Source organism: Panthera pardus, unplaced genomic scaffold (assembly GCF_024362965.1).
Source record: "Panthera pardus isolate Hobbes unplaced genomic scaffold, ASM2436296v1 HiC_scaffold_12, whole genome shotgun sequence".
Taxonomy (NCBI): domain Eukaryota; kingdom Metazoa; phylum Chordata; class Mammalia; order Carnivora; family Felidae; genus Panthera; species Panthera pardus.
In genome coordinates this window covers 66,395,094-66,418,656 of record NW_026526677.1, presented here as the reverse complement: position 1 = coordinate 66,418,656, position 23,563 = coordinate 66,395,094, and the positions used below count along the sequence as shown (strand labels likewise).

Sequence of the window (23,563 nt, the reverse complement as noted above, 5' to 3'; positions counted from 1 at the left end):
AGCTATAGAGAAGAAAGAAGAGACCAGAAAATATTTAGCAGGAAAAAAAAATGTGTAGCCTGGACCCCCCCACATAGCATCAGCTGGGTCTCTTATTGAATATGAACATGCACAGGCTCAACCCCAGTCCTTTGGAATCAGAATCTCTGGGGATGTGGATAGGAAAGCTGCATTTTAACAAGCTCCCCAAGGGTTTCTTGAGGCTTGCTTAGATTTGAGGTACACAAGCATAGTGGAAAGGTTTGATATCAGATAGACTGACCAACTTCTACCAGAGTTATCGTAACTTGTCTGAGCTTCAGTTATCTCCTCTGTAAAACTGGAGATTATGTTAAGAGAGATAATGTAGGGGCGCCTGGGTGGCTCAGTCAGTTGAGCGTCCGACTTCGGCTCAGGTCATGATCTCACGGTCCGTGGGTTCAAGCCCCGCGTTGGGCTCTGTGCCGACAGTTCAGAGCCTGGAACCTGTTTCAGATTCTGTGTCTCCCTCTCTCTGTGACCCTCCCCCGTTCATGCTCTGTCTCTCTCTGTCTCAAAAATAAATAAACGTTAAAAAAAAAAGAGATAATGTATATAAAGTACCTAGAAATATTAGCCCATCTCTTCCCCTCCCACCTCCTGCCTCTACCCACATGCACACACATCTCAAAATCACCCCTTTTACAAGACTAGAATGAGCAACTTCCTAAAAGTAGTCATTTCCTTAGGTTCTAAATCCCCTTTTGCACAGACAGAGGAAGGGTGAGTTGCTGCAAATTTTGTCGCACACACATCCGCTCAATGGGCGTCTTTGACTCTGTGCTTGCTGAGTCTGTGGTTGAGCAGGAAGGTCTGGAGGTCACAGTAGGACTGATCTCACTCGGTCCCCCACTCCTGCCTCTGCCATTGGCTGCAAGTCAGGATTGTTTCGGAGTCTTCTGCTATAGTGTGTAGCTACCTATGGGAAATTCTAAAACAGACCCGATCAGTGCTTACTGCACTGGAGAACCATTGCATTTCATTCAGTATACCAGTTACTCTGACCATCTGTAGATTGCCTTTATTTTCTACAAGTTTTTTTTTTTTTTAATAGGCATTGCTCATTTGCTGTTTACAAAAATCCTGTGAGGTATATATTCTTCATACACTCATTTTACCATGAGAAAACTGAAGCTTAGAAAGGATAAATAACTTACTCAAGCTCATAGGGCTAGTAGGTGGTAGAGCTGGGACCTGCATTATGACATATTTTGTAAGCAAAACAGTATAATTGATTCTTTAAGGAATTTTTATGTATGAACTCATTCTAGACATTATTAGCATAGCTAATTCTTTCTATTCAATTAGTGATGCTAGGAGGATTAAAGTAATATAAATAGGAAATGTATAATTTCTGATTGTATAAATGACAAGTAAAGTTTCATCAGATGGGAACACTAAGCTTTTGTTAAATTGTCTCCCCACTATTAATTCAGAATGTGAAGTATTATTCAGAAAATTTAGCTCAAACCCATTTCCGCTTTGGAAGGTAATCATGAATCAATTCTGATTCACTACAGAGCTTCCTTTAACCTGACTCTTTAAGGCAAAAGGCCCAGAGTCTCACCTTCGAGCTTACATGTTTCCTTTTGAAGAAGATTCTAACTCACTAAAAGCTAAAACATCAAAACTGCAAGATAAAGATGTAGGAGTGACTATCCAGTCATCTGACTTCCTCACTACAGTAATCATAACCAGACTCCTAGCAAGCAAAAATAGTATATCTTGCCCCTTTTCAACTATGTGCTGTTTACACATGGGTAAAAAGTCTCTTTTTTTCAATGACAGGTCATGTACTGTCTGAAACATTTCAACAACAGCTTCTAGTATGTTCCTAATAGTCACTAAAAATACCTAATTACCCTTTCATTTAAAAAGGAGGGTGTCTAAAATTTTACTGTTCTCGATCCTATATTTGGCTTTTCTAACTATGTGATCTGGAACTAGTAGCTTCTCTGACACTCTGATTTGTCAGCTGTAATAACAAAAACTGGAGAGTAGGTTGCAAGTTCCTTAAAGGCAGGGAATATGATTTATTTGGGGCCTGAAATAGTTCCTGGCATTCAATCAATAATTATTTAATTAAATAATGTGAGAATAAAGAAGGTGATGTATTTAGAGAAAAGTTACATAAATTAGAAGGTATAGCCCACACAGTTTTTGCTGGGGCTTATAAATAGAGAACTGAATGATGGATTATTGCCTTGAAAGGAAGGTTCTCTATATCTGAGTGTTATTTCCCTCTCACTTCAATAAAAAGATTTTGCGTTTCCCCTGTGTACCAGATACTGCTCTGGCCACTGAGTGGGGACATGAATGAATAAGGCCCTACCTTAGTCATCCCAGAGCTTACCTTCCAGTGTACACACACATGTACATGCTGTTAGAAACCAATGCCAATTTATGCATTATACTAAAATAACCACTGAATTGAACTGAAAACCAACCCAGGGCAGAATCAATAAAACTGTTGCTAAAATAAACTTTTTTAAGAACTGAAACCAATTTTTTTTAATGTTTACTTATTTTGGAGATAGAAAGCATGTGCAATGGGGGAGGGGCAAAGAGAGAGGGGGACAGAGGATCCAAAATAGGCTCTGCGCTGACAGCAGAGAGCCCAACGTGAAGCTTGAACTCACAAACTGCAAGATTATGACCAAGTCAGACGCTTAACTGACTGAGCCACACAGGTGCCCCAAAATGAAACCAATTTTAGACTGATTTCCAGGTTAAAGTCAGAAAGGTGGTTGTGACAGATCCACCCCTCTGGGATTAAGAAATTCTTCATGAATGTTAGTAATAACTCCTTACATTTGTAGCACACTTTGGTACCTTATCCATTTCATTGATGAGGAGGCAGGGGCAGGGGAAATGAGTGACCTGTCCACAGTTACATAGCCAAGTGTTGTCCTTTAGAGGTACATAAATACCATTTCATTTTTTTCAGCGAAGGTTTACAAGGTGTCTTTCACGTCCAGCATTGTGCTAGGGCTAGGGAGAAACAAATATGCATGAGGCTTTGCCCTTGCCCTTGGCAAACATTGAATGGTCTGGGAAAGATTTGGATTTCCTAGGAAGATGGCACTCGTGATATGTAATCTGTTCCTCTCAAGCAGTCAAGAGACCTAATACTGCACCCGAAGCTATGCAAGTAGCCAAGTCATCTCAGGCAGGCCAATTACTCCTCTGTAAAATGGGATGGGTAAGAGGTGCATTGAACTTACTTAAGATGTAAGATAAACTAACCTAAAGAGATGTAGTATAGCAGATATTAAGTCAAATCAAAATTATACGTCTCAAGAAAAAAATCCTTATTTCTCTATCAATCATCTATCATAATGTAATAGGCACCAGCAATCCACCAGTTCACATGAAGACATGAGACAATGAAAAGCATATGATGACTAAGGATTAAGATGTATGACATTCTGTGCACTTGAGGTCCATTGAGGGGGAAAAGGGAAAAATAAGTCTTTCCATGTAGCAAAGGCAATTTGTATCCATAGATGACAATGGACAAGCTATGGGAAACATCTTTTGTTAGTGGTGATAACACAGAATGCAGTTTCCAGACTTCTGTGACATGTGGGTGAAACAAGAGCTCTCCCAGCTGCTGTCTCAAATGTATTACAGGTATGAGTCAGTGTACCTTTGAGCCTACCTCGCTTGAAAAGAAGCAAAAAACTTGAAGATATGCTGTTTGTCTTTCATGTTTTAACAGCGTTATGAATATTTGTTACCACTTGTTGAAACTGATATTTGGGCATTCTTGCTGTGAATGGTGGTTTTTCCTGAAAGGCCTCAAGATGCCACTGTTTCTCCCCATAATTGGCTTGTACTCACCTGACACGAAGAATTAACACCTTATTGAATTTGGGGCATGTGTTCCACGAGAATGATCCAGCTGTCACTTATCATTCTTGGAGAAAGTGTTCTGGGAGCACCTCCCAAGCCTAAACCCTCAGGCCCCTGTAGAGGTGGGAGCCCTGGAAACAACAGCCCAAATTAGTCAGAAAATAAATATACCAATTTATGATTGCTACTAAGGGACACTGTAGTTTTGTTAAAGGTAAGGAGCTCTTCTTTCCCCCAACTTATCCCCAAGAGCTGATTGAACTTCTGTGTTTACCCCCTTCTTAGTAAAGGACAAAGTGCACATTTAGTACATAAAGGATTTAATCGGATCACTATTTCTAAAATGTGAAAACAATATAACTATCATTTACTGAAGGTTATTTATAAGCCAGGCATTTTGGTAAATAAATTGTAAGGACTTTTTTCATTCATTCCTCACAACAACCCTATTAGATGAGGACTACATAAGGACCTCTTTTTTTTTTTTTAAGTTTATTTATTTTGAGAGAGAGAGAGGTGAGGGAGGGGCAGAGGGAGAGAAAGAGAGAATCCCATACTCAGCACAGAACCTGACACGGGGCTTGAACTCACAAACTGTAAGATCATGATCTGAGCCAAACTCAAAAGTCAGATGCTTAAACCACTGAGCCACACAGGTGTCCCTAAAAGGGCCTCTTTTAAAGAAAAGAATCCTTCTGGTCTCCCCTAGTGTTGACTAAGTCTTTTTTGATAATTTTTCCTAAATATATATAAACAAAATTAAGTAAAAATACCATATGCTTATAGCTCTTATCATTTATAATTAAAATAAATTTACAAATTAAATTATATATATTTAAGAGCACCTGGGTGGCTCAGTTGGTTAAGCGTCCAACTTTGATTCAGGTCATGATCTTGCAATTTGTGAGTTTGAACCCTGCGTCAGGTTCTGTGCTGACAGCTCAGGGCCTGGAGCCTGATTTGGATTCTGTGTCTCCCTCTCTCTCTGCCCCTACCCTGCTTGCTCACTCTCTCTCCCCCTCTCTCTCTCTCTTTCTCAAAAATAAATAAACATTAAGAAAAAATTTAAATTATATATATTTAGTACTTATATATTACAACAACAAAATTCAAAATCATAATGTTGATGTCGTTGGTGGTGCTTCAGTAACACTAAATCTTCACCTGCTGTGTAAACTTGGTAGTGGCTGCTATATGGACATTTCTTTTGAGTTGTCTGGGCTGGGTGTGAGGTCAAGACTCGGTTCTCACACCACTGTCTCTCTAAGGGATACCCACTGCAAAACCAATGAGGGCCCAGGCTGGCCCTCATTCCTCACCTTTTACCTACCCCTAGCTCAGACCCCCCAGGAGTTGCTGACTGAATGATTATGGAGCTCGGTTACCACAGGACAGATGCCCTCTGTGGCTGAATTCAGTCTCGACAGTTTTCCTTGCCTGCCTCCCTAGGCAATGCTCAGCTGTACTCCCTTGGCGTTGTGTGCAGATATGTGCCTAGAGCAACACCTCTCTCTATCCCCCATCCAAACTGAATTATGCTATTTTTAATATACTGTGCACTGAGAAACCCAAGGAATAAGCTTTCTTTATTTCTTTTTCATTTAATAGTAGGATCTCCCCTGTGATGAAAATGCATAAGACTTTGATGGGGAGATTCTGCAACTTCTCTGTCAGCTGCAAAATTCTCCTTCTTTAACGTTTATAATCCTAATACTTGAAGTTGCTGATAAAGTGATAAAAGAATCGTTCTGAACTCTATATGTGATTTCTGTAGAATGATTTATACTGATCATTTATTGCTTGCTTACTTCTTGAACACAAGCAAACATTCAGTAGCACTGGGTGTAACTGAGGGGTTCACAGTTCAGGCCAGACCTGCCTCTTGAGCATCTTTCCCACCATTTGTCTGATCCCCACTCTCCCCTAAATCCTACACTCCATCCAGAAAGCTTCATAGGATTAGGGAAGAGTGGAGGGGAAACCAAGTGGCTTTTGCGCCCCCTGTTGGGCAGGACTTTCCTCTGCCTGAACCGAGCTTTGCTATCTAGCTCCACCTGCAGTCTCCTATTCATTCTTTAAATCCCACTAAAAGCGGTGCCCCTGGGCCTTCTCCAGCTTCCCCAGTGATCCTAGCTCCCTCCTCAGTGCCCTCTTATATACACCTCCATGGTAGCAATTATAACACAACATGGTAATGATTTTCTTAAACTGCGAGCTCTTCATTTTGTGTTCCCAATTATAGCCATATATGGCCATATTCCATATTGTAGCCATATTGCCACAGAAGGGACACACCTGGGGGACAAAACTCATCCCACATACCATTCAGCAAGAGCAAGCCTGATAAAGTGAGCTTTTGCAATTCCCTTTCCCAGACCCTTTTGCCATTGGATGCCTGAATATAGTATTTGGCAAAAACAATAAATGCTTTTGGAACAAAAAATAATTATCATTTATTGAACACTTACCATGGCTAAGCCCATACATACCTGGTTGTATTCAACACTACAATAGCCTATGGTGGAGGTATTGGTATCCCACTCCTTTGAAGTCTTCAAGTAATGGATATTGCTGTCAAATGTAGTATCTCCTACCAGGACTGACACTCCCCAGCCCCTGAAATGAGAATGGGTAATAATTAAGAATGTTGTTTATTACATGCTATTTCCTGGCACTGTGCTATGTGATGCAAATGCATTTTCTCACAAAGCAGAACACAACTGCTATGTGAATGGTATGTCCAAACAAGGTGAAAATACTCTTTCCCTTGAGCCAGGACAGTAGCAAGAAGAATGGAGAAGAAGTGACAGAAATGTGTAAGTAAGGAATGAAGGATGATTGCCAAGTTTATGGTGAAAGCTGAGGAGAATTCTTCCCTAAGCACAATAAACATGCTTTTTGGTTTTAAAGTGACAATCAGTTACAGTGACAGACTCACCTGGTGTTTCCTATAGAAATAACAATGAACCTGCTTGGCTGTCAGTGAACATGAATAGGAAAGGTTTGTGGGGAGGGTGGGGGAAGGGAGAGGGAGAGAGTGTGAGAGTGTTTGTAAATAGAAGTGTTGGGGGTTTTTAAGGTGTTTTTATTCCCTTGAGGTGTGTGTGTGTGTGTGTGTGTGTGTGTGTGTGTGTGTGTGTTTCATGGCTTTTATCTGTGCACTCTAAAATCTTGGAGAAATTCAGATCCTCGCCAAGTGAAAATCTGCAATTTTATCAGCTACTATGTGAAGTGTAGCAAGCAGTGTTCAATTTTTCTTTCCCCCAAAAAATGTATTACTGAGAAATCCTTGGGCCACGCATATCTCTCACATTGGAACTACGATCCCCTCCCCTCACGAGTGCTACCTGTCTTAGAAAACACAGTCCGCTAGCATATAGCATATGAAGTGCACCTCAAAGGAAATGTGTAGATGGAAGGCTCTGTGTGGGCTGAACAAAAGTGCCCCAGACAGAAACGCCTTTCCACTCCTCTAACACACTACCTAACTGCCAGTGAGAGTTCTAACCCCCAACCCCCTGTGACTCCATCCTGCTAAAATGGGGTTTCTCCTCACCCAGGTAGGGTAAATCAGCTTACAGCTTCCCTGCTGGCCTCCTGGGATCATATCACCTTCAGCGTAAGTGTGTAGAACCAGCTAGTGAAGACTGACCTAAGGGATTACCACAAAGGAGAGGAGCGTTGGGGAAGTTGCAGAAGAACTGGCATTCCTGAGAATGAAGAAATAAAACTGAGAAGTGATGTGGTCCCTGCAAATGAACATAATACTTTGTACTACTACAAAACATTCACTGTTATCAAAGCCCCTCGTGGACCCATCACAGAAATTGCCTGAGCCATTTGAAAAGAATAAAGCAACAGAGATTTGTTTTCAGAAATAAAGTATAAAATTCCACAGAAAATAATTTGCCTGCAGAAGTCCTCAGCAATGCTTACCATGACCGTGACCGTAACCGTATCCTGAAGCAGAGTGGAATGAATTCTTGGAATCTTTGCAGTGATAGGAAAGGCAGTGTTACATAGTAGTGAAAAACTCAAGTCTGGAGCTAACTGCTTGGGAATGAAACTTTGCTCATCAATCGTAGCTGTGTAAACCCTGGAGCAAATGACCAACCTCTCTATACTTCAATTTCCTTATATATAAAGTGTAGACACAACTTGAAGCCACTAAATAGGAGTTCATGATATGTGTAAAGCACTTAGAATGGGAATCCATGTAAATCACTTATAAAAGTACCTGCCATGGGGTGCCTGGGTGACTCAGTCGATTGCACATCCAACTTCGACTCAGGTCATGATCTTTCAGTCCATGAGTTAGAGCTCCTTGTCAGGCTCTGTGCTAACAGCTCAGAGCCTGGACCCTGTTTCAGATTCTGTGTGTCTCTCTCTGCCCCTCCCCCGCTTGGCACTCTGCCTCTCTCAAAGATAAATAAACATTTAAAAAACGTTTTTTAAAAAAAGTACCTGCCATGTAGGTTAGCATTTAACAAATGTTAGTTTTTAAAAAATGCTATTATGGGGAGCCTGGCTGGCTTAGTCAGTAGAGCATGCAACTCTTGATCTCAGGATAGCTATAAATTTCCCTCTTAAGTACTGCTTTAGTGGCAACCCATAAATTTTCATATCTCGTCTCTTTATTCTCATTCATTTAAAACTATTTTCTGGGGCACCTGAGTGGCTCAGTCAGTTAAGCGTCTGCTCCTTATTTCAGCTCAGGTCATGATGGTTCATGAGATCAAAACCCGCTTCAGGCTCTGCACTGTCTCCTCAGAGCCTGCATGAGATCTCTCCCTCCTCTCTCTCTGCCCCTCCCCCATACTCTGTCTCTCTATCTCTCTCTATATATATTTCCCTAAATAAATGAAAATTAAAAATATAAAAATAAAAATATTTTCTAGTTCCCTTGTAATTTCTTTCTTGACCTATTGGCTAGTTAGAAGAGTACTGTTGTTCTGTTTTCTTTTGTTTTTAATTTTCACATGTTTGGGGATTTCCTAAATTTCTTTTTGTTATTAATTTCTACTGTCTTTCCATTGCTATACATTCATTAAAGCTGATGCTTCCAAAGACTCCCTAACAATATGGGAAGTTGCTTCTGTCCTCATTAAAATAATTGACTCCCATTTAGTGAGCTTTACTAAGCTTTATCAGGCACTATGATAAGAGCATATCACATTATCGCATTTAAATACTCAGAACTGAGACCCATAGATTAAATAGCATTGCTAAGGTCATACAGCTAAATTTCAAAACACTTTCCCATAAGACTTTACTATATGTTATCGTAGTTAATAAAAACAAATCAATTTAAAATTCTGTAGACCATATCATACAACTAAACTTAAGCAGAATAATTTCTTCAAAAACAAAGAAACAATAATGTTAAAAGTGATTTGTTTCTCATAATGAGATGACAAGTAACTTTTTCTCTCTATTTCCTTTTAAATTTTTCTAAAGGAGACATACTTAATTTGTTGGTAGAAGAAGTATTTTTAACAAACTAGCCTATTAGTTAGGAAAAGGAATAAAACTTAATTAGGGGGAAAAGTTAGAAAAGAAAAATTAAATGGTAAATTTTATTGAAAGTATTAATACTACTAAAATCCTTTAAAATTTCTATTTTTTCAATTATGGACCATAGAGCTAAAAATGTAATACTATGCAAAAATGCAAACATGTGAATAGCTGAGCCACCACATTTTTATTACTAGTAATAAACAGCAAATAAAAGTAAATCAGATTATAGAGCATAGAATCATGTGATGAAATTCATGAGAAAAACAAATTCTAAGAGATAATAACTGCAGAGAAATGCAAAAAATTCAAATATCATTCATTTGACTATGGCCTTATCCTTCCATTATTTCTCCCCCCTTTTTCCAGATATTTGTTGTTCCTCCTGCTCCTCCTCCTCCTTCTCCTCCCTCTCCTTTTTTTGCCAGAAGTTTCTCCCCATATTACCAATGGGAGTCATCACTCAAAACTTTGGTTCATACATTCATTTGATGAATATTTATTGGGTACCTACTATGAGCTAGATCCTGGAGATACAGAAACAAAAATGATATGGTATGTGTTCTAAGATCAGAGTGGCATTCACTGTGACCAGTTATTCATGAGAAGGGTAAAGGGGAAAGTGTCCCCATAACTACCACCTGGGTCAAGAGATAGTTGATATATCTCTATATATTTAAGAGAGTAGCCTAGGTTAAAAATATGTTTTGGGTAAGTGTCATGGTTCTGGTTCTAACCATGATAAAGATAGATGGATAAAGACATAGTTCATACTTCCACAACCACTGATTCGAATTCTATCATCATAGTTTAGTGTGCCCGTTCTGGAACTTCTTATCAATGAAGTCATACATAAGTACTCTTTTGTGTCTGCCTTCTATCACTCAGCATAATGCTTTTGAGATTCATCGATGTTGTTGCTTTTTATTGGTGAAGTAGTTCAATCTTCTTTATTGTTTTGTAGCAATAACAATATATTGTGTGTATGAGTATACCACAGTTTATGACTTCTGCTGTTGGTGGATATTAGGGTTGTTTCTTGTTTGGGGTCAATATAAATATTCTTGTACATGCCTTTTGTGGACATAGGTTTTTCTCTTGAGTAAATATCTATGGGTGAATTTCTGAATCATAGGTTAGCTATATGACTAACTTTATAAGAAACTGCCAAACTATTTTCCAAAGTGACTATACCATTTTACATTCCCACCAACAATTTTTAAGAGAGTTCTACTTGCTTCACATCCTTACCAACACTTAATATGGTTAGTCTTTTTAATATTATCCACTCTAGTGGGTATGAGATGGTATCTTGCTTTGGCTTTAATTTGCTTTGCTCTGATGACTAAGGATGTTTTTCATATGTTTTTGACCAGTTGTATACCTTATGTTAAGTATCCTATCAAGTCTTTTGCCCATTTTTTATTGGACGCTTTTTTCTTTTTATTGTTCAGTTGTAGGAGTTTTTAAATATTCAGAATAAAAATCCTTTGTTGGGTATATGTATTGTAAATATTTTTTCCCCATTTGTGGATTGTCTTTTCACTTTCTTAATGACCTCTTTTGAATAGCAGAAGTTGTTAACTATGATGAAATCTAATTTATCATTTTTTTGTTATCATTTGTGCTTTTATGTTATATCCAAGGGATTTTTGCCTACCTCAAATTACAAATATGTTCTATATTTTCTTCTAAAAATTTTATAATTTAAGATTTTAGAATTGGGTCTACAATTCATCTCTAGAGAATTTTTGTGTGTGGCATAAGTTATGAATCAAAGTTCATTATTCCATATAAATACATGGGAAGAATATAATTATGAACCTCTTGTACCTATTACTCAGCTTCAACAATTAACAAACCATGAAGAGTCTTGTTTTACATATTCTCATGTATATTTGTAAAATTACAATCATTTTAGTTGTTGTTATGATCCAGAATTTAATCCAGGGCCACACTTCCTTAATGTCCTTTAATCTAGAATGGTTCCTTAGCTCTACATGTTTTTCAAGATATTAGCATTTTAAGAGGATGTCTCTTAATTTTAATTTTTTGGATTATTTCTTCATGGTTAGTTCCCTCTAATGCATTATTGGCAAGAATGCTACATCAGTGATATTGCATACATCTCAGTGCTTTCCGTCAGGAGGCACATGGTGTCAGGTTATCTCACTTTTTGGTGATGCTAAGTTTGATCACTTGGTTAAGGTGATATCTGCCAGATAACTCTACTAGAAAGGCACCTTTACTCACCTCTTTCATAAGTAAATACCTGTGAGGAGATAAATATCATGATCCTCAACAAATTTTCAATTAATAGTCAACCGTGGATGATTCTTCCTGAATCAATTATTACAGTAGCTGAAAAATGGTGATTTTCTGACTTTACCATTCCTTCTATAGCTGTCATTCTATTTTACTATAACAAAGAACTTTCTCTTCCTTCTCATTTTGGATTAGTTAATTTAGATATTTTTGGTAATTTGCCTGGACTCATGAATTTCTTTTTTAATTCAATGTGTAATACTCCATTACTGTTACTACTCATTTTAATACTCAAATTGTCTAGATTTCACTGGTGTGATCCTTTTAAACTGGCTTAGGTGTCCTTTTGACATGGCATCATTAGTTTTAGGTTTTTTAAGCTTTGTATTGATTTTGTGTTTATGTTTAGTACTTCTTACTTTCTAGTCCAACAAAATGTTTCAGACTCACCTTATACTTTCCCTGCTGATGGAATAAACCATTTCTTCAAAAAAAAAAAAATTAGTTCCTTTTTTGGGGAAACAAAAACTTCCTTATTTAGGAATCAAAATCTGAGGATCAAGTGTGCTTTTTGCTCCTAGAGTATCATTACATCTAGGCTCCTTTAGTGGACAAAGAGAAGAAATAAAGTTTTTTGGAAAATCATAAGTTCATATTGGATGCCTTTAATTACTATTCACCATCATATGATTCTTCCTCTCCTTCCTCCATCCTACAGTTGTAGCTCACTCTTAATTCTATCTTTAGAATATACTATGAGGGTACTCACAATATTATGGTCCTCTCATATTTTCTGAAGCAAATGCAGTGTGTCAAATCATTTCAACTGTAAATATATCAATATGGCATGACCACAATGCCATTATCACACATAAAGTTTACCAATTACTGAATTAACAAATATCCTTTTTTCAGGTCTCAAATTGACTCATAAATACAATAATTGCTTTTTTGTTGTTTTGTTTTGTTTTGTTTTAAAATGTGTTTGTTTAAGTCAGAATGAAATCTATTGTAGTTGATCCATCCTAAGTCTCTTCTGATTTATGTTTTCCTTCCATTATTTTTTGTTTTCTTTCAATTTTTGTGTTTAAGAAACCAGGCCATTTGTTTTATAGAATTTGTTCCAGATTTTCCTGATAGCGTAATCTATCACGTTTCTCTGTCTCTTTATTTCTATAAACTGGTAGTTGGATGAAAGGTTGAATTATATTCAGATTCACTGGGGAGAGAAGGGTTTTGTTTTGTTTTCTTTTCTTCTGAGAAGAGAGGTTTATAAAACTACTCTGTAGTAGTATTTTGTTCTCCCTTCAGGAAGCATATAACATCTGGTTGTCTTTTATTTACATGTGTGATGTTACCAGCTATTGATGCTCAATGCCTAGATCCATTAATTCATTAGGATTGAAAATGGAACCCTTTTTGAATTGGACAATATTATAGACACATATATGTATGCGTACATCCATATAGACACATTTCTGGGAACAGCTGTATCTAAAGCCAACTCTTGGCTGTCCTTTAACAGCCTATTTGTTTCATTCTTACTCATTCGTGAGCCTCTTTTGTTATATACAGTTCTCGTTTCTGTACAAAAGCAGGATATATATGTAATACAAAATGATGGCCCAAATTTATAGTAACATTTTTCCAAAGGGAATACAGTTATCTTAGAGGAGGGAAGACAAGAATGAATTAAGAGGAGAGAAGCATTTATAAAAGATAAGGAGGCCACAAAAAGTGTGTATCTGGGCTCTGTATAAATTTAAATCTAAATTCTTCCTGGGGAACATTCATATCACAAAGGCAACATTTTAGAGCTAGGAAACATTTGAGATTTGAAAAATTAGAACAGGAAGATGAGAAGAGAAACTGAAACATGCGCCTAGTTTTAAAGTTTTCTGGATGAAAAGAATAAAAAATATATCAATTCACTCATGTGTCTGTAAGAACATGGGATTCAAGTGGAAGAAGGAGCAATTTGAGTTTTTTGGGTTTTTTTTTCCTTTCTTTCTTTCAGCAATGCCATTACAACTTAGAGTCATGCTGGGCAGTTTCATACCACTTGACCTAACAACTTAGAGATATTTAAGTGACAGTGATAATATGTTGACTCCTTGTATGGCTGCTCTAATGTCTGTCACAACATGAAAGGTATTCATTTAACAGAGGAACAGCAGAATCAGATACACAAGGCATGTGTATCAGATTGATTGCAAGGGTTGGGGAGTGTGTTTTCTTCTCATTCAATTCAAGATAAGAAATATTCACTCCAAATAAAATTTCAAACATGCTGTGTTTGTTTCCTCCCATTCCATGATGTAGGGGTTGGGGAGAGGTTCCTTTTTTCTAAAGGCTTTATTGAGATATAATTCACATAGTATACAATTCACCCACTTAAAGTGTACAATTCAGTGTTTTTAGTAGATTCATAGGGTTATGCAACCATCACCACAATCTAATTTTAGAACATTGCATCTCCCCTAAAACTAACACCATACTCATCAGTTTTCACTACCCACTCTCTGTATACCCCATCCCCAACCCTAACCAACCACTAATCTACTTTGTCTCTATAGATTTGCCTGTTATGGACAATCAACTTTTAATTGCCATTCATAGCTTGTCCCACTGAAATTCTTTTTTTATTTCATTTTTTTTACATTATCATAAGAACAAGAACAATACCGTAGAGTCCTCCAAAACATGAATGGGTATCCAAAAAAAAAAAAACTGTAACAGAATAACCCACGAAACTATTGTTGGATCCAATAGCACCTGATGGCTTAAATAAATAACTGCTAAGCAGTGAACCTGTAGGAATGATGACAAATTATAGTATTATGAGAGTCAAATGGTAATAATTTTAAATATCAATTTGAAACAGGCTTGAGTTACAGAAGCTTTTCTGGCTCATAAGAACAGCAATTTTGGAAATCAGTAATATTTGCAAATTCAAATCCTGACTTTACCTCTCATTGACTATGTGACTCTGGACAAGTAACAGAAGATTTGCAAACTTCATTTTCCTCCTCTGCAACATGAGAATAATGATGATACCAACCTCATGAAGTTAGTGTGGAGATTAGCACATGCAGAGCTTTTAGAACAACCCTGGAGCATAATAAGTGCTCCATAAATTGTAGTTGTTGTTGTATCACTTTTGTTCATAAGAACTCAATACTTCACAGGTCAAATTCTAAAATGGAATTCTTAGATATGCCAACTTGCCACTTTACACATGTGATTGGTATTTTCAAAGTCTCTGTTCAAAGAAGTTTCCTGCCATGAAAGCATTAGATCGAGATTTAAGATACTGCAATGTAGAGAAAAAAATAGCATTGACCAACTATGATATACAGAGATGCAAACCAGCCTTCAGCTGCTTTAGAGCCATGTGTTCTATAAATAGTAAAAGTGCTAATTTATTATTCTCACTTAACAATCATGTAACAGAATTTCCTTTTTTAAGTTAAAAAAAATTAACAGAAACAAAAGTTTATATAATGGTATTATACATGTCTAATAAAAAATAAGGACTAGTGTTAGAGCATTATAAACCACATATATAACCTCTTAGATTTGAAATGCTTAACTAAGACCCTAAATGTGTGTCTTTTAAGTCTATGAGTGTGAATGGAAATTGTGATTTGGTTTTGTGTCCGTAAATGTAAGTCGGTTTAACCACCGATGACTCTATTACCTTCTCTTTAATTCTAACACAAAATGACTGTGGGTAATAAGACTAATGCATTAGATAATTTAATTTTGAGGAATTATTATGTTTTTTCTGTTCTTTTAAGATGTGGTGCTAAATATTATTATATCCCGATCAGGTGACTCATGATATACAACATTTTCATACTTGGGAAATGTTAACACATTACAGTCCTTGCTTTGAAAAGAGAAAAGAATTAATCACAGACAACACATTTTCATTTCCTTTGACCCCATGAGACAAGCTAAATGATGTGGTTTGCATGTGGTCCCATTTTGGCCCTCAAACGCCTCCACACTGTCCATCTGTGTCTACATTTTAGCCCCAGGCTTTACTTCTTTGGGCATTGTTTCGTATTTGCATGAAAGTCTGTAAATTTTTTTTTTTTGCATGACAAGCCATCCATGATGTTGAAGTTAAATGTCTAACATATCTTGCAATATCACATGTCATTAATTCTTACATAATTTTTTTCTTTTATTTTCAGTTACTGGAGTTTAAATATGCTTGAAATGTAAAAGTGGCATGAAACTGGAGTGATGCAAGAATGTTTAATGTTCCTTTAAGGACTTGCCATTTTTTAGCTGGGAAAATCTGGGGGGAGTTCCCGGCCTTGTCTAAAAACACAAATCCTTTGGACACAAATTATGGCAAAATTATATGGAACCTAAGTGCTGTCAGCAGAGTAATAAATTCTGAAGCAATACTTCTTTCTATCCTGAGAATATATTTCTAATACTTGACATAATAAGTATAAAATAAGTTCCCTAATTTCAAAAATTCTTAAGTATTTGATTTATTGTTTTTCCTTAAAGCTTTCTTAATGGAACATAAAATTAAGCTCCACTGATTTTGGTGAAGTTCCCAGCACCCAAAAAAGTAACAAGTTCCTGAATGACAGCACCAAAATTTTAGCACTTTAATGTTTCCTAAGTAAACATGACTACCAAAATGGATATTTGAGAGTGCATGAGTATACAAAGAAGATGAGTTATTTACACTATTTAGTCAAGCTTCAGATCAATAGGGCATGCAACTAATTCCCACCAATGGGCCAAAATACATACATCCAAACACGTACTTTTTCTTCCAAGTAGTCACCCTGTTGTCCCTACATTTATTACTACCAGCTGCCATTGCTAAAACTATTTTAGAATACCCCTTGCCAGATTACCTTCGTAGTCTTTGGTGCATTCCTTTTAATACCTACGTGGTAACAAGTCTTGCTCTTTGGAGAGTGACTCACAAAGCCAGTCAAATAAGGATGATAATCAAGCTGGTGAAACATTTTTTTTAAATGATATGTGAACGTGAAATTACAAAGACCTGCATCACCTACAGCTTGTAAAAATGACGGTGAACACATGTCCCAAAGAAGAACCCCACAATGCTTCTACATAACAGCAAGAGTGGGAATTAAATGAAATTTTCTTAAAGAGTTTTCTAGGCAAGCAAATGAATAACTTCAAATTTATTTTATTATGTATATCTGTATTACTTTTAATTCAGCCTCATTTAACTGAATGAAGTGGTTTACATTTTTAAGAAGGGTCCTTCTTAAAGTATTTTTTATCATGTCAGAATGTAGATGAATGACCATTATTTCTCCCTCGCCTGAGTGAATATCAAGTTACCATTTTCCAATATTGGATTTTAGTTGACAGTGTCCTAGCTGTCACCAACTAGCTCTGTGATATCAGCAAGGGACTCAGCTTTGCTGTTGCCTCTAGCCCCCTGTCTACAAAATGAGGGTGTGGGGCTCATATGTCTTTAAAATCTCTTTTGAAAGAATAATTATTATATATCTATGTGTAACACTATATTTGTCATATATCATAAATCCACACACTTGTCTGTGTGTTTTCAATTAAGTCCAAGCTGAAGTAACTCAGCTTGAGTTACTTGAAGTAACTCAAATGCAACTTATTAGAAATGATGTCCAGGCACTGATGTGTCTAGTATCTCTAAGAAAGTCTTTTCTCCCTGATAGTAATGATGACGATAAAGATCTCATTTGTATAGCACTTTCGTATCTCCTGCATTACTTAAGTCTCACATCCTAAGAGCTGCTATCATTATCCTCATTATACAGATGAAGAAGATTTTGAGGTCTAGAGAGATTCAGTTACCCATCTAAGGTGATGGACTAGCCCATTGCAGAGCCAGGACAGAGGCTCCTGGTCTTCTGCTTCCAATTTAAGGCTGTTTTCCTCCATCATCATTTACCTGAAACCAGTCTTTTCATTAGGAGGCAGTTTTTCCAAAGTGTCATCATTCAGAATTTACACTCCTTGAAAATAAAATCTACTGTTAGGGACCCTCTGACACCTCTTTAGACTATCCCCTTGCGTCACTACAGCTCTCTCTGCTTTTACAAACTAGTTGTTTTGTCAGCATGAGTGTGACAACAATTAGACGTCCCCTGTTTTTGCCCCATGCCTTTTCTCCTTCACAGTCATTCAATGACAAGCGTAAAAAGAGCTTCATCTTTTCACGAAAATTCCCATTCTACAAGAACAAGGAGCAGAGTGAGCAGGAAACCAGTGATCCTGAACGTAAGTAGATTCTCGAAGAGAATGTCACATGCAACACAAGAGAAAAATATTCTTCACGGGCAACACGCATGATGTAGGCTCCCCCCACGCCACACGCCTAGGCAAACAAACACGGCAGGCAGGCAGGTCAGGGCTTACTACTGTGACCAGTGTTTGGCTGCAGTCTGGATCCTTCCCTTGATGTGGCTCTTCTTTGCAGAATGCATGGGAGAGGGACTTCAGGAAGCTTGGACTTTGCTTCCAACCAGAATTTTTCTGTGACCAGGGCTGGGTTTGTCTCTTCTATCATACAGCTCTTGAGGGCTTGAGACAAATTCTTTTCTGAACAGAAATACCAGATTCCATTGCCACATGTATGTTTTGGAATTCTAGCTCATTGGGAGTGATTAAATTCTCTCTACTGATTGCTAGCATCGTGTTTACACTCTTCCTCCCAGCCAGTGTTAAACACTTACTGAGCAGCGGGCTTGTCCTGGTGGATACTAAATCTAAGAATTTGATTTGAAACTTGGAGTGGACCATTGCTCTAAGTGGCACATTTCTGTGGCAACATGAACAGTGGGCAAAAATGGCTTTTGACGAATCTTCCTCTTTTTTATAACAGTCTTCTGATTTTTTTTTTAACTAACAATCTTTTGAGTTGCTTTACAAATCTTTGAGTCTCAGCCCGGGGAGTTTGGGGTGAAAGTCATTTCAAAAGAAGAGAGAGTGGGATCCAGATTGCTTAGGCAACATGGTCTGTCATGGTAGTATCCATTTCAACTCCACTGACTTCTTCCTTCCTCTTCCGTGGCTGTTCTTCCTCTCTCATTGCTCTCTCTGGGGACTTCCATGCAGGACATCCCCGGATTAGGTGACGACGGTTATGGAACAAAGACTCTGAGTAAGTTCCCAGGAATGGTCACTGTAACTTTTCTTTTCTTTTCCTTTCCTTTTGAGTTTGGCTTTTGTTCCTTTTCTTGAGGGCCTTTCACTCCTAGCATGCACAAGATACGAGTTTTATGTTACCTAGCTGTGAATGCTCCTCCAGAGTAATTTCAACCGTTTTGTTCTGCATGTCAGCATTGAAAAGCAAAGTGTGTCAGGCACTGTAACTTCTGTTGCAGTTCACACCTTCCCTTTCTGACCGTGTGATGTGGCCAACATGGTCCTGATGCCAACACGGCATCCCTTGCTCTACCGCCTAACACCTCCCAGAGAGCAAGAAGCCATGTTGAAAGAAAGGGCGAGCTAAATGTTTAGAACAAGAAAGCAGAAATGTACTTTATGTCCTTTCTTCTGCCTTTTTACCCAGAAATATTTAATGACCTTGCCAACTTCCATAATTGGGGTGTACTTTGCTATTAGTAAAGGGGCTATTTTATTGTCAAAAGGAACATGCATTCTCAAAAAATAAACATTAAGCTATTTGATCTTCCATGGGTAATTCTTTGTTATTAACTACGGTTGATTTTTTTCCCCGACTTGCAGTGATCCTGCTTGGCACGTTTGTATGATAAAATTTTAGATATGTATTAATATGTTTTTCTATCAGTCATTTATTAGCTGTATTACATCATCAGGTCTTCATTCTATAGTATAGAGTGCAAAATAAAGTATATTAAACCTTTAAATTTTCTAGTTATTAATGCCTTAGTCTGTGTCTCATTGCACTGAGCAGTAAAAAATAATAATCCTGTGTTAATCTACTATGCTATAATTTTTCTCTCTGTAATACTAACACCATTGTATAGGCACCAATGAAATAAGAACAGTATTGTGTCTTTTGCAGCTGTATCACATGTTCGTTTTTTTGGTTGATTTTGTTTTGTTTTAATTTAACAGCTATGGGCAATATTCTTAGAAGCTGTTCATTTCATTTGTATTAAACAAAATAGCATTGAGCTGGACTTTGTTTTCAAGAGCTGTTTCTATAACCCTGTGTAATGATATGCTTCATCCTTCAGATTGTTAATTTGGACTCTTCTTTTAGATATATATGTAGAAAACAAAATCTGATCAAGAGTAACTACTGATCTTTTGAAAGATGAAAACTTTATCTTTGAGTCTCTATATGGAGTATGTCATAAAATTTTTCTTGAATTAGTGGCTAAAGTTCAGGTATTGATTTCAACATTACCTGGACAGCATCAAGTACCACCAGTTTCTAGATTTTCAACTGGGGTCGGTGGGGGAAGGGGAAGCATTTTGATATATTGTTAATAAATGAACATCACTAAAAAGTAGCTGTTATTAGAATGTCAAAAATATGAGTGATGACCTTTTAAATCCAGAATGTGCAAATGTTTGTTTACTTTTTAAAAACTGAACAGATTTCACTAAATTTATTTGCCAGTTAACGCTATTATTAGCCATAATTTGCACTTTAGCTTGAACATATTTTCAATTTCTCTTTACATACAAAGTGGAAAAATTCTGTTATACAATATCTTGATAATAAGAGAGATTGGCTAAGCAAAACACTGAATAGTGTAGCTTCATTCTTAGTTAAAGTAAAAAAAAAAAAAAAAAGACTAAAAACCCTGTCATCCCCAATTCAAGGTACTTGAGATGATCATGTACATGAAGATACACCATTGTTGGGTGTGTACCGTGACTTTTTTCAATAACAGAAAACAAATTCACATTTCTTTCCCTGGCGCCCCTTTGCACTTGTAAAATGTGTGCGTAAATTAGCAGTATAGTCCTGGTCATACATGCACCAACACAAAGAGAAATAATTCATGTGATTTTGTGATTTTAACTCATGTTTTGGTTTTCCTTGGTTTCATTCTCTAGAACTAATCCTTCTAGGATGTATTAATTAACTTAATTTTGAGAATCCTTTCACAATATATGCACATATCCCATTATCACATTGTATACTTTAAGTGTATTACAATTTATTTGTCAATTACACCTCAATAAAGCTACAAAAAAAAATCCATTCAATTTGTGAGAACGTACAAATACGTTTTAAAGCACTTTTTTACTGTTAGAGAATAATGTTATATATTCTTTTCCTTTTTCAAAAAATGTACAACAGTTGCCACTTTTTAAAAGCCTGAGTTTATTACTGATGAGTATCAGAAGTCAGTCACGTATTCCTCATTTAATTAACCTGATATACAAAGAACTTGATAAGTTAATGAATTTATCTTCTATAACTTAATACAGAGTACAAATAAAATGATTTGGGGACATAAAGTCTCTAAATATGGCACATATATCCCTGTAACATCAGCTAAACTGTGTTTTCATGAAAAAAAAATTTGACATATCACTGTACAAGCAAGTTATTTAACATGAACTAAAAGCATATTTCATGCCAGGACCTGTATTTGGTATCAGACCATTTGTCCCCTGCCTGTTTCATTCCTCCAGAACCTAATAGCTATCCAAGCAAGAATCTTAAAAATCAAGAAGACATTAAGCTGATTCATAAATCATTTTTCAGTGACTCATTTCTTCCTCCAAGATTTTCTCCTCACTCACTGGAGCAGGAAAAGTCTTCAATAGTCCCTTTTCATCCTGAGAATTAGTTTAGGAAGCATCTATGTAGAAATAAATTTCAAGGGATCAATTGGCAATGTGAAATGCAATATTCCAGCAAAATACCTAAAGGCTAAAATAGAGAAACAAAAAGCTCGTAAGAAAACAATGTCTACACACCAGAAGCTTCTGAACTTAGAGTCAGGAAACGGTCCAGCTGAGACACATTGACCTTTGTAACATGAAAGTGGAAAATCAGTCCCGTATGAATGGGGTTAAAGTATTCATAAAAAGAAAAGTGCTTAGATGGACATTATACATTTTTTGTGATTAAAGGTGCTTTCCTGTTTACTAAAAAGAAGCCCCAGCAATCAAGTAGCAGCTTCCTGTAAAATGGAGATAAAGTTTTCATCTTTTGTATCTTACGGAGTTTTCTTAATGCCGTCTCTTCTGCAGCCTTTCCCTTGCCTTCTGCTTACACTTGTAGTAGCCATGCATGAATGTATTCCTTCGCGTTCTGGCTGCTCTCCAATGCTTGGTATTTCTTTAATTTGCTGTGCTGTTCTTGCAGAACATGTTTCTTCTAATGCCAGCGATAGCGAAAGTAGCTACCGTAAGTTATTGCTTTGGTTTGTGGTTCTTTCCTTTGCAATTGCTCCATTGCCTGTGGTGGTCACTTCAGATTTTTGCTGTTGTTGTGTTCCAATTGCTGCCCTTTATCATCCTCATCCAAAGCAAATGGCTTGAAATGAAATCGTCGTTTGATGTGGAAAGATACAAAAGACACTAGGGCCATCTGTGGACTCTTTTGTGATCTGTGCAGGCAGTAGCAGTCTTGCTAGTAAATGATTCCAGCCTCTGTTGGCTGCGGCCTGCTGATGCACTTCTCCCAGAGAAGATGGGGGGAAAGTTCAACCTGGTGAACTTTGACATTCTGCCCCCCAACATAATTAAAACTCCCTGCAGGAGGGATAAAAAGTTTGATTTCCCTTCTCATTTTGCCTTTACTTTCTGTTCCTGGCTCCCCTTTGCGAGAGAAAGCTTGAGAAATTACAGTGTTCCTTTTAAATTGAGTGTGAACTTTTATATCTCTTCTCTCCTTGATTAATATTTTAAGGTAGATACTGTGATATATCTAACTTTATTTTTTTTTTTTTGATGGTTGGGAAGTGATGAAAAAGTTTCATCCTCTAATGTTGAAGGAACTCACTTTTTTTTTTTTTAAGTTAACAAATCTTGGATCAGAAAGCTTAACTTTCTGAAAAGGTAGGTGATAAAAATTATCTCTGGTCTTTTTTGGGTCACCTCAAGCCATTTGCTTAGTGTATAAAAATTTTCACCAAACACCAAGCAATCCCTGTGATGCATTCTTGTGGTTTCTTACCACCTCTTACTGGTTTTTGGTGACCAACGTAGGTACATATTACTACTGGGATCCTCACAACTTCTATAATATTTATTTGCCCTCCTTCATAAAATGGGTTTCCTCAAAAGCAATTACTGAGGATATTAGAAGACTACAGGCCCAATACAAATGACCCACAGCTACCAAGACAGAAATTGGTTGGGTTTTTTTCCCCTTTGAATGGTGTATTAATTAAAATTAAAACACTCTTTATTTTTTTCCTTCCATTACAGCATGGTTACGTTATAAAACCATGCCTTTTTTGTGGTGGAGTACCCACTGGTATTCTTGGAATGTGACAGATTCAATGTGGATTTTGAGAAAGACTTCATAGAATCAGATTGGTAACAAATAGAAAAAAGCACAAAAGAAGAAAAGTGCCAGATGGAAGAAGGGACCAGAGGAGGAAGATGAAATGAAAACAGATACCTTTGATCAATCAGATAATATCAGAACCACCTAATTTTCTTCCACAACAGAATGGCAAGTCTTATTGGTGAAAGGTATCAAAGGGTTCTTGTTCTCAACATGAGCCTTAATGTTTTTCCCTTCTTCCCACTCTTAAAATTTTATGATTTTCCCAAATTGGCAAAACACTTGCCTCCCCCTTCCCTTCATTGAATTTTAAAACAAAGAGAAACCAGGCCAAGAAAAAGTGACCAAAAATTGCCTTCCTGACACATGAGGTACCCTCAATTTAGTATAAGGAAAAATACAACTTGTGTGTAGGGTTTCACAGGACCAATGGCCCTAGTTTCTCTGATA

The 23,563-nt window shown here is 37.0% G+C and overlaps 1 protein-coding gene across 28 annotated transcripts in view; it reads left to right on the top strand.

The window, feature by feature from the left end:
* Positions 1-23,563, top strand: part of DLG2 (discs large MAGUK scaffold protein 2) — a 2,072,859-nt gene that overhangs the window by 2,024,795 nt on the left and 24,501 nt on the right. For 13 of the 28 annotated variants that reach the window (XM_019450186.2, XM_019450181.2, XM_019450179.2 and 10 more), the window contains 2 exons: positions 17,823-17,922; positions 21,965-22,006. In XM_019450186.2, coding sequence (XP_019305731.2) covers positions 17,823-17,922; positions 21,965-22,006 — 142 coding nt within the window. Of the gene's footprint in view, positions 1-17,822; positions 17,923-18,759; positions 18,806-21,964; positions 22,007-23,563 lie in introns of all 28 variants that reach the window. The other 15 variants (XM_019450184.2, XM_019450195.2, XM_019450188.2 and 12 more) reach the window with 3 other exon arrangements.